Source organism: Gadus macrocephalus, chromosome 1 (assembly GCF_031168955.1).
Source record: "Gadus macrocephalus chromosome 1, ASM3116895v1".
Taxonomy (NCBI): domain Eukaryota; kingdom Metazoa; phylum Chordata; class Actinopteri; order Gadiformes; family Gadidae; genus Gadus; species Gadus macrocephalus.
Genome location: NC_082382.1, coordinates 15,078,517 through 15,091,016, shown reverse-complemented (window position 1 = coordinate 15,091,016; position 12,500 = coordinate 15,078,517). Strand labels below are relative to the sequence as shown.

General features: G+C 45.0%; 1 protein-coding gene across 1 annotated transcript in view; it reads right to left on the bottom strand.

Annotated features, from left to right (window-relative positions):
- LOC132460449 (voltage-dependent calcium channel subunit alpha-2/delta-3-like) overlaps positions 1–12,500 on the bottom strand; it is an 87,075-nt gene that overhangs the window by 25,107 nt on the left and 49,468 nt on the right. The window contains exons 9-13 of the mRNA XM_060055337.1: positions 11,161–11,466; positions 9,040–9,057; positions 2,626–2,697; positions 2,242–2,322; positions 572–646 (exon numbers count right to left, since the gene is read on the bottom strand). Of these exons, the coding sequence (XP_059911320.1) occupies positions 572–646; positions 2,242–2,322; positions 2,626–2,697; positions 9,040–9,057; positions 11,161–11,466 (552 nt within the window). The remainder of the gene's footprint in view (positions 1–571; positions 647–2,241; positions 2,323–2,625; positions 2,698–9,039; positions 9,058–11,160; positions 11,467–12,500) is intronic.

The window sequence follows — 12,500 nt, the reverse complement described above, 5'->3', positions numbered from 1 at the left end:
TCTCTCTCTCTCTCTCTCTCTGCCAGGGATGGAGTGGTGTCCAACACAATGGAGTTAATCACAGCCATTCAGCGGCCTTATCTCTGTCTTTTCACAGCGCAGTGGAAGCCGGGAACTCTGTCTGCTCATCTGCATGTCACCGCGCTGCCAATACACAAACACATACACTGCGCTAAACCCACACACACCAAACATGCACACACACACACACACATACACACATACAGACACATTCTTGGCGATTCACACACACACACACACGCGCGTGCGCGCACACACACGCGCGCACACAAACATACTGCGAAGCACTACGCAAAGCAGCAGCAGGTTAACCATCGCACAATAGTGCAACAATTGCCTGTTAATCTGCATTTCATTGTTAGTGTGAAATCTATAATTGACTTGACACAAGCTACTTACGTTTGTATATCACATCCGGCAGAACACAAAAAATAAAAAGATCTACATTTGAACTCTGTTCTCGGTGAAAATAATTGCTATGATAATGAGGTTGGAGCCTTGGCTACTGTTGGGGTTCGGGGGAGTGGGCGTGACAGGAAGTGGAACTCACAAGGGGTCGCAGGTCCGGGTGGGTGAGGATGTAGCCGTTGTTGGTGATTGCAAACGCATAGCCGTGGATGCCCAACTGCAAGGATACACACACGCACACACACACATTAGAAAGGCACACACACATACACATACACATACCAGACACGCACACACACACACACACACACACACACACACACACACACACACACACACACACACACACACACACACACACACACACACACACACACACACACACACACACACACACACACACACACACAGAATACAGGGTAGGAATATGTTTTTGTCTCATGCCCGTCGTCCCTGTGACAAGCAGTCCGATTTTATCGTGTCCACAGCCTGATTAATAACATACTTTTAAACTGTCAAACACACATTAAACATCCTCACACCCACCCAGCGTGAAAGAGAGAGGAAAAGACGGATCAACGTATCAAAGCATAAGATACTGTGACAGCAGGAGTCTATCGCTAATGCAGTCGTTTCCACCGAATATCATTTTCCTGTCAGCAGACATCGCACTGTAGCTGCAAACAATCTTGTCCCAAAAAGTCTGCCACCACCTACAATTGATCTGGTTTTTGGGGGGGCAAAGTGATTACTATCACCTGTCAGTTGGACCGTCACATTAGCAGAGTCTAAACAACACTTAATTCTTGCCATGGCTTCATTTGTACGTGCGCCCATCAAATGAAGGGGCACTTCACTAGGCACTTTTAATAATGGCACTTCTTTGACATTAATGGAGTAGAATACATTTAGTTTAAATCACAGAATCAGTGAATACTTGATTCCGATGAGTCAAAACCTTCCCAGGCTGTGCATTGTTTTTTAAAAGCAGGACACCTCTGTAATCAATGCGCTACAAATTACGCATTAAAAGTCGTACATAGTTTTCCACTAAAAGGAAAGCTTGACCTGGTTTACTCCTTACTTATCTCATAACCATGCTGTCCAAAGCGAGAAGTTCAAGTGTTTCAAAGCCATGCTGACCTCCACTTAATTCCCTCTTCTTCGAATGTCCTATCTGTCCCTTCCATCCTTATCATGGCAACAACAACTTGATGGATCCTAAAGGAGTCCAGCCGAGTCGAAGCAGAAGCAAAAATATTTTCCTGTATTCCTGATAGGTGTCACAGCTATTACCAGCTTTGAATGACGGTATGAAGGCATGAAGATTCAGTGGCGGACCTATGGTGTTAAAATATGATTGAAAATTTGCTCAAGACAGTGATTGTTGGTAGGTTCTGCTAGTTATGTTAGGAATATGTATTCATCAATAATGGGATAGAATGTCCATTCTACAACAGCTTGGTTAAATACTTGAATCTGATTGGTCGAAACCGTTCAAAGGTTATGTATTGCTTTTCAATAATGTGCCACCTCTGCCTTCTAACAGGTCTGAATAAATGCACTCGAAATCGAACACAAACAACAACGGTCAAATACAACTATCGACCAGATGTTTCCCTGACAACGCAAAAAAAATATGCTCGCTGCTGAAGAATATTTGAAACCCAGCTGATATTATTATAGATGAAAGTGACTAATATCTAGTCGTAAAAAAGCGGAATCAACCACTCTTGGTTGTACCATTATTGGAAAAAGAATGTATGCCGAAGCAGTGGTGAATTGCTTCCATTCTTAGGCACTGTTGTGTACCTTATATTTGGGGATGGTCTTTAGAAGCTCTGACACAGGCACATCGGTTCCTACCACTCCCAGCAGAATGCCTCGGTTTTTCTATTAACAAACAAATATACAGGACAATACTTATGAGGAGAAAAACATACAATAAGGAAATGCAAACAAGGCACGCTTGAAAAATACAATGCTGGAATACGGATGTACTGTTGCGATAGTGTTGATTTAAAGGGAAACCTGCAGGTCAGCCTCTCGGGTTGATTAAGATGGGAAAGCATATGGCAAATCGATTGAAAAGCTATTCATTTTAAAAATATCCAATAATAAATAATGTATTTGTTAGTAATTTCATGATGAACTTTTTGCAGTGCAATATGCTAGTTGATCTTTTAGTGTACCAACCGTTTCGTTCTTGGTACTGAAGACTGGCATCGCCACGGTGGTCATCAGCACTGGGTCCCGACCATCCTCCATCTGAGAGAGCGAGAGCGAGAGAGAGAGAGAGAGAGAGAGAGAGAGAGAGAGAGAGAGAGAGAGAGAGAGAGAGAGAGAGAGAGAGAGAGAGAGAGAGAGAGAGAGAGAGAGAGAGAGAGAGAGAGAGAGAGAGAGAGAGAGAGAGAGTGTGTAAATACATATACAGGAATAAATGGATAGAGAAGCACTAATACAGTTACTTATAGATCAAACATGAAGGTGCATCTTTATCTACCTTAATGCCCTTCTGTTGACACAGGAAGGAAGGCATTATCTTTTGGGTGGCAGAACATGTCCTTTAAGATGGTGGTCATGGCTGAGCTTCTAGGCCCCGATATTTTCCAGAGGGGATTGACAAAACTTCCCTCCCTCCCCGTATGTTTTATTCATGTTAATTATCTGCCTTTAAACGTGTTCAGTCTCAGTCTGCCTTTGATGTTTGCAGTAATAAGCTTATCCAACGGCAGGGCTCGTGGTTTAGCACAGGCAACATCCTTCCGTTAAGACTGCCGGAATAATTACGATATTTATCTTTCAAGCGGCTGCGATTTCTCTTCTGAAGATGGGCTGATGATCTATTGGAGATGAAAGCCCGACACTGCTGCTGCAGTTTGGGACCTTGAGGAACAGCCTGTTACACAAACACCTTCACACACAGCAACATACACACACACACACACACACACACACACACACACACACACACACACACACACACACACACACACACACACACACACACACACACACACACACACACACACACACACACACACACACACACACACACACAGACAGACATAAACACACCCATATAAACACGTGCATATAAACACACAAAGAAACACACAAACACACACACACACACACACACACACACACACACACACACACACACACACACACACACACATCGTCTAAGGTCACCTAGACATCCCTTTGACCTTCCCCTCGAGTCTAATTCATTGTCAATGTTAACTGTTCCCATTGAGTTACTCTACAACGGCTTCATTTAGTCTCTTTTTTCCTCACTTTAACTTTCCCCTTGAACTTAGTACAACCCGCCTTTCTGTCTCTCCCCCTCTGCCACCACCACCAGTAATAACAAGTATTGACAGCAAAATACTGGTTGCTCCGTCCCGCTGGGACAGAGAGATAGGGGATCTGGGCTCTGGAAAGCTGGTAACAGCCATCCAGGATGCAGTATTGGGACTTCAAAAGGGAGACGAAGCACACCTAAGTACAGCCATTATAACAACACCACACTGGGCTGCTGGCAACCGGAATCGATCAACGGACAGGACAAAGAAACAGGACCTTGTCTAAAAATAAAAATATAGAGCCTATTTCCAGTGCCAGGGCTATTGGATCAAATATCATCAGGTGTACGTCGCAGGCTGACTGAGGATTGAGCAGAACTTAATCTCCTGTCCACTGCAACCCTTGTTAGATCCGCTTGAATGCGCTCTGGGACGAGGTGCTTATGTCCATTTGATGTTGGGTGGGGGTGTGTGGGTGAAGATTAATGAATGTTCATGTGAGAACGGTTGTGCGCTGTGTTGCTGTTTTTTTGTGTGTTTGTGTGTGTGTCTGTGTGTGTGCATGTGTGTTTGTGCATATTTTTGTCATTGTTTCCTTGTGTGTATATTCTCATTTCAGTCTCCAAAAGAACAAAATCAAGACAAATTCAAAACTATTCTGTCACTCCAGACAGAGACAGACAAGTTCAAGCTCAGTGAAAACTCACAATAACACAATGTGTCTTTCCCCACTAACCCGAGGGATTTGTGATCCTCTACTGAATATGAATGTGAAAACATTGGCCTTTTAGGAGCATGGATCATCATTACCTACAGTCTTTGCTTTTTTTTTGTCCACGTCAGCAAAAGAACCCAGAAAGACAGGGAGCGCGACTGAGAACAGATACACACTGTACTAGCGCTGCAAAGCCAACACACAAACACGTTAACACACACAGGCGCACACACACACACACACACACACACACGCGCGCACCACCGCTCACAGAAGTTACATCCCCATTGTAGGGTCTCACTACAAGGGACCACACACTCTGACACACTGACACACACGCCCTTTTGTCTGGTCCCCCATAGGACACCTCGTAATCTGGGTTGCTTTGACGAATCGTTGGCCCATGGCCCCCACGACCCTGTTTCCCTGGGCGAGCCAGTTTTAGTGCTGATCCTGCTGTGTTTGAGAAGCCAAAGCCACCCTTCGGGGGGGACGGGGGGGGGACGGACAGACTCCTCCAAGGAGGGAAGTGTAAATAAGCCCTTGAGATGCGGACGTGACAAGAGAGCAAGCGGTGCTGTCTTGGAAGAGTCGCGACTAAACACTAATCTATATGCGTGTGGCCGTCGCATGCCGAGCTTGCGCCCTCTTAATGTTTCTTCTATTCGCCTTAATGTCTAATCGTCCCCGTCCGTACGAGAACGTACAGCGTCCACACCATCCGACACGGCTCCACCGTACACTGGGAGAATATGTCCCCCACAAAGGAGTCCCTGCCCCTGAACTTTAAAATCCTCTTCCCTTTTAATTTGCCTGAAGAAAGTCAAATATAGATGTGGTGTAGCCGGAACTTTTCCTCTCTCCTCCACCCCGGCGAGTGTCATCTCACCCCGACAGAGCGGGAAACCAAGCCAAAAGTGCCACGGGATGATGGATGACGGTGAGGAAGCGGGAGGGAGAGAAAGGATACAATAAGACGGAGGAGTAGAGGAGGGGAGGAGGGGGGAGAACAAGAGAACACACAGGGGAGGAGGCCGGGAAGGGTGGAGAGGATTTGTGTTTTTTTTTACTGTAGAAACAGAATGAGACGAGATGTTTCTGGGGGAGTGAGTGTGTGCGTGTTGGGGGAGGGGGGATGGATAGCACTCAGGGGACCTGTGGGGGGGGGGGGGGGGTAGAGATGGATGGGGGAGAGGTGGGAGGGGGGGAAGAGTCAGGGGAGGACATGGTGTAATTTGGGGAGAGGAGGGGTGGAGGAGTCAGGGGAGGACATGGTGAGAGGGGGGAGAGGGGGAGGGGGGAGTCAGAGGAGGACGTGGTGTAATGGGGGAGAGGGGGGGAGGGAGGAGCCAGAGGAGGACGTGATGTAATGGGGGAGAGGGGGGAGGGAGGAGCCAGAGGAGGACGTGGTGTAATGGGGGAGAGGGGGGAGGGAGGAGCCAGAAAAGGACGTGGTGTAATGGGGGAGAGGGGGAGGGAGGAGTCAGAGGAGGACGTGGTGGGGGGAGGGGTGAGGGAGGAGTCAGGGAGGACGTGGTGGGGGGAGGGGTGAGGGAGGAGTCAGAGGAGGACGTGGTGCAATGGGGTTTTGGCGGCAGGAAGCAGAGAGGCTGAAAAACTCTATCAAGAGTCGTCGTCGTCCCCCCCCCACACACACACACACACACACACACAGTGAGCTCCCGACCCCCCCCGGCGAGGCAATCAACCATGAGTGCTACAATTAACAATGACATCATATGTAAACTCTGGGCAATTAAATAATCCGACCAGCATAATTCCCCCTCTTTCAAGTAGTTTCAGGTCTAATTAAACACAAGAATAAATGTGTCAAAACACTATCTCATTTTGTCCATCTCTTTATGGCAATGCTTAAGTGCTCTGTTTGATGAAAGCTTTTTGTTTTGTTGGATATACTTCAAAAACATTGGCTGAGTAGGCATTCAAAGTCATTCATAGGAGGACACAATAAATACACTGTCACAACCGCAGGATGTTGCCGTAGAATAGCTCACTGTTCACAACTTACAACTTACTAGAGAGAAAACGTGGCTAAATAGACAGACAAATGTAAAATAATGTCACTGTAAAATGACTATGCACACAGCTATCCAGCTCGACGATGTGTTTGCCGTTGTCTAAAGTATTCTTTTTTTTTTTATCCCCGTCTGACTTCGGTTGGGCAGTCTAAACTGGTCCAGTGAAGCATTGGCACACTGGTCCTTTTCACATTCACTTTTCTTATTTTGAAAGCAATTAAATAAGTTTAAAATTGTTTTTTTTTGTCTCATCATTGTAGTGTGAAATGTAAATTAATTCATTGCTATTTAAACCTCTATCAATAGGACATTATAATAGGCCAGAATCCCCCAATGAGTTAACTGGCTAAGTGCTCCATAAAGACATCATAGCAGTACCATTCATTAATCCCTTGTACGGTTATTTATGATCAGACAATATGAATCTCAAAGTCCCTATGAGTGTGTGAATAAAGGCCGGGCTGGCCCAAATACATAATTTCAACCAAACGAATGTACCATATTTTGTTGAAAAAACAAAAAAAATAAGAAATTCCTAGTGTGTATGTTTCCTTGCCAGCGCTAGGGGAGAGCACTGCTGTAGAATCATATTTTTAATAACTATATATTTTTAATAACCCTCATCGGTCCGAGTCTGACTGGATTAAGGCCGGGTTTGGATGGAGTCTGGTTGTCAAAGACACAGCGCCTCACACAACCTACTTCCAATCATCACGAAGCAAAAAGGTGGCTGAACGTTGTGCAAAGGTTTGATAATGGCGGGACTAGCGCTGTTCATCGGACGATAAATCACACAGGCGCTATTGTGGGGTGCGGCTCGCCGACCAGGAAAAAGCCTTGCTGACGAGTTGGAGCTCCACCAAGGAAAGCTTCTGCGGAAAACTCTAACATTTCATAAATATGATCATTACCACAAGCCGTTTGTTTAAAGTCTGTCTCTGAAGGTCTTGCAGATTCTCACACTGGACAGCCGGTGGCAAAGTGCTACCGCAGAACGGATTTGAATAATGTTCTCATATTTGAGGACACACTTCACGCTGATAATTCGCTCATCCCGTATTTGGCAAGGCTGTATTTTGATGATGGCTACCGTTACCTCTGAAGCTACCACCTGAAGGGTTGACTCGGAGGGGTCTCAGAATTACTGATGACATCACACATTTACTTTTTTCTCGGGGAGATCAGTAGGGTATTTGGACAACATGTAACCTAACCTTCTACCTGTGGTTGGCAATAAGTTGCAATGACTTCTTCTTTTATAATGAATCATTACTTTTTTTCCTTTTGAATCTTGAATTGAGATTGTACACCTACAGAACGGACAACTGCATATCCAAATATTCAGGCTCAGCATTATCTCTATTAAAAAAGACAGTGTCCATCAAAGGCAGCGTTTATATTTTAAATTACTCTGTTTTGATGCCTGAGGTGTCTTGTTGGTCTGTGCGTGTTTTTGCGAGTGAGAACGCAGGTTACTTGTGATGGCTACCATTCAGGCTACATCTGCACTAAGTGGATGGTGAGCAACAGAGACAGTGATGCCGACCCTGTAGGCTCCATCCCATTATCAACGCTACACCTGACATATGCTTTTCCAGCTGTCTGATGGGAATGCAAGGGCTCTGCTGATGTTGATGGTGCTGCAAAGCACTGTTTTTCATCACCGTTATGATTATAGAGCTGCTTAGGACGAGGCCTCATCCAAGCCTACCATTGATTCATGTACCTCTGAGATCAATGAAAAGGCAACACACATCATCCAAGTGCGTCATCACAGGCTATTGGTGTCATGGCCCGGAGACAGAGAGGGAGGAAACACTTTATGGTCCAGATTTCAGCGAAAAACAGCACGATAAAGGCGATCTGGTTTCCACACTGAAAAATGAACAGGAAATGAACAAATCGCAACTACACATTTTCACGCACAATCACACTGCCAACATTTGAGGAACTGTCAAAGCAAGACCAACGGAACACCGACAATGAATCACTCTGTGCTCAAATCAGCATGTGTGTGAGTTTGCGTGTGTGTGTGCGCGCCCTTGTGCATGTGGGAGTGTTTTTGTATGTGTTTGTGTGTGTGATTGTCTGTTGGCATGTGTTTATTTGCTGTATGTGTGCATGTGTGTATGTGTGTGTATTCATGTGTGTGTGTTTGTATGCGTGTGTGTGTGCATGTGCCTAAGTTAAAATATATAGATATGTGGCTTTACGAGAGTGCACGTGTCCGTGTTTCTAAGTGTCTACTTATGTGCACTTATGTCCACTGCTGTGCAAAATAAGTGACTGGTGAATGACAACGTGAGTCACGGTGTACAATTAAAAACAGAAACATGAAATCAAGGCAGCCACGGATGACATCAGAAGGCGACAAAGCAGAAATAATAACACCTATTAATCCGGTCAAACAAAAAGAACAACAAATCACGGTGGAAACAGCATGGCTTCATTCCATTTTCCACAAAGAGAGTTAAAATGGAGATGGCGACGCGTCACGCTGTAAACACATGTCAACACAGCAACACAACGACTACAGACAGGAGTTTACCTTCTGTGCCTGTGGGAGCTACAGGGATCAGATTCAACCAAAACAGAAAGAAAGAGGAAAAAAGGAAGGGAGGGGGGAGGGACAAAGCGTGTCAATAAGCTTGTGTAGACTTGAATGAAGTGTCGGCTATTGGTGTGTTTTGTTCCAATTTCCCTTACATTAACTTGAGTATACAATGTATAAAGTTAATATTTAAGTTAATATAGTGTCTTGTTTGTTTGACAATAGTTTGCTCTGGAGTTGAGGGGTTTGCTGGGTAAACAGTTGCTTTCACATGTTCCCACTCAGGGATTGTGTTTTTTTTAATAATTTACATAGATGTCAACCTAATGCATTTATATTCATGACAATCCAAAAGTAAACAAGACGTTAAGAACAATGCATTTAACACTATATAATAATGTTTAGTTATATAAGTCATTTGTAACTAATCATTAACAAAACTATAAGCCTTAAATGCCTGATGAACTAATTCTTAACCAAACATAAATATGTAGATGATTATTACTAGCTATATTAAAAGTACACCCATTTTACTGGCGGGTTTGATGTGTTAATTAGCCATTACAAGGCTTATCATCTATGTGAATATTCACCCTCTAGTGAAATCACAAGTGGTTCACTTGAGTGGACCTAAGATGTATGATGATAGTTCAGCCTACCAGTGGGTTCAGTCCACCAGATTCGCTGCTAGGCTAAATAGGGGCCCTTTAACATAACAGTGGTGAAATTTACGAATGTTTAGTAATATTTAGTCAATGAATACTTCATCGGTAACTAAAGGCTTGAAATGACTTATGAATGAACATTAGAAGGCGTGGCCCTGAATTCCAGTAGGATTCTACCAGACACGCACACTTGTTGACACTTGCTCCAAAACTTTATGATACGCCCATGATAGTGACATGTTTACGTGTGATCGCACCGTTACAGAGACAATACTGTTCTAGCGGCCAGGTTGGCACACACGTCTTTACTGTGATCAATGTACGCCGAGGGGAAGCGGAACACAGGATTGGGAAAATAAAACACAAATGACAGGGGACAGAGAGGAAGAGTGAGAGCGACCAGAGAGAGCGAGGAAGGTGTGTGGAACAAGAGCACAGAGCGAAAGGGTCTGCGTGGAGACGGCGTGGACCCCCCCCCCCCCTCCCCCTCCCCCTCCCCCCTCTAATCTCCAATATTCAGAAACGCGAACAAATGACCGTTCACTCTTATGTGCCCAAACACAATGGCGTCACAACAAAAAAAGGGACTATTGTGCATGGCTGAATAATTGTGAGTGGATTTATGGATTATGGATGCAAAGAATGATATGGATTTGTAGCAATCCTGCTGGTGTTTTTGGGGATGATGTTTTCTAAGCCAGGCAGATCAATTATGCATTTAATTATTTGATGATTGGATATTATTTGTATACTATTGAAAGAGATGATACAATTCATCATAAAACTGTGTATGCGTGTGTCTGTGTGCGGTTGTGCGTTTTTGTGAGTGTTTTTGTGTGTGTGTGTGTGTGTGTGTTTGTGTGTGTGTGTATATGTTTCTGTGTGTGCTTGTGTGGGTGTGCTTGTGTGTGCACGCAAGTGTGTGTGTGTGTGTGTGTGTGTGTGTGTGTGTGTGTGTGTGTGTGTGTGTGTGTGTGTGTGTGTGTGTGTGTGTGTGTGTGTGTGTATACGTGTTTGCGTTCATAAGTGTGTGTGTGACAAAGGAAGTACAGTGTAGAAGATGCTAACACACCAATGATTCCCAATATGTTCTACTCCCACTACGTAGCCCCCCTCACACACACACACACATACACGTACACACGCACACACACACAAACAAAAACACACTCACACACACACACGCACACCCCTACCGGTTCCATCTGTCGCAACCTTTAACACATTTCTAACAAAACAACACTACACCTCCTGCTTCGGCAGGATTCATTTTCTCAGCTTTGTTTCATGTACACATATTTCACAAACAAATCTCTTGGCGAATTGCAAAAGGCATTCGGGGAGAGTGACATCATTGATGCAATATCATTGTTCCTAGGGGCCGAGAGAACTGGCGGTGTCCAGTTGCATGAGGCCGATGGGAGAGGGTTGGACGGGGGGTCTGTCCACTCACAGTGTTATCGATGTAGGCCTCTGTCCACACCGTGTCGTGTTCCTGGTCTATCACCTTGGGGCGGCTCAGCACGTGGAGGTACTCCATCACGTTCTCCTGCACGTCCGCCAGGGTGGAGATCTGGGTGAAGTACCCTGGAGAGGGGGGCGGACGGACAGACGGATAGAGACCAGACACATGGACAGACAGATAAGAGTCCATACATATGGACGGACAGACAGGCATACGGATAAGATGAGAAAGATAGATGGATCGAAAAATAGAAAGAGAGAGAGATAGAGATAGAGAGAAACAGACAGAGAGACATAGAGATGGACCAATAAAAAGAGAGACAGAAATAAAAGACAAAGAGTGGAGGGAACAGAGAAGAAGGAAAGGGGCAGTCAGAAAGGACCTGTATATTTCATTATATATATATCTATATATATATGTATGCATGATATATAATAGCATAATATCAGAGCAGTGGAGTCCACATCCGATTAGCAGGGAACAAGTACAATACGTCCCCAGATCACAATGCCCACCATTCATTCCCGCATCACACAGAAGACGTGTGTGTGTGTGAGTGTGTGTGTATGTGTGTGCGCGCACACGTATGTGGACACGCACGGCTAAAATGGCTCCCCTGTAATGTCACCATCTTCGGAACAATGTCAGATTCATTACGGTCGGCTCCGAAAGAACAACCGCATCTCTTTAGACACCATCAAAAGCCATTTTAGCTTCCCCTTGCAGCAAAGCAGAGCAATTGCTCGGAAAGGCGGGCATGACATGTGAGAGAAGGAACATGGGTGCGTGTGAGTATGTAGTCCTTTCGGGAGTTCCCAAAGTGAGGAAGGAGCAATAGCGGACGAGCAAGACGAGGCGGCGCTCAGAATGGGGAAGGTATTGGAAAGAGAAGCTCAATTTAGAGTGAATGCGATGCCATTTTGTCCATGACTGTAATGCCGCTTCTATCAGGCTGAGGTCGATGCCAGGGGACAGAATATGCTGTGAGTGCAGTTGAGAGCGGAGAGAACGACATGGGAAATTTACAATTGAAGACTGGTGACATCAAAAATGAAATGAGAGAAAAAGGGGATTGACTTGGGGTGAGAAAGGAGGAGAATGTGAGAAAGTGACATTCTTAGTAGAACAGCAAATTGCCCTAACCTTCTCCAGAAATCAAGGAGGCAGACAATCAGAGCTATAGCAAGCAGCTAGCGGTCATCCTACGAGATAATGACCTTTACTCCTCAGGGAGAGGAGCAGAGTCATTTAGATCGAGACACAGACGTGGGTCCAAGGATAGCCGCAAATATACCCCAACGCCATTATCAGGACCAAAATCTGATACT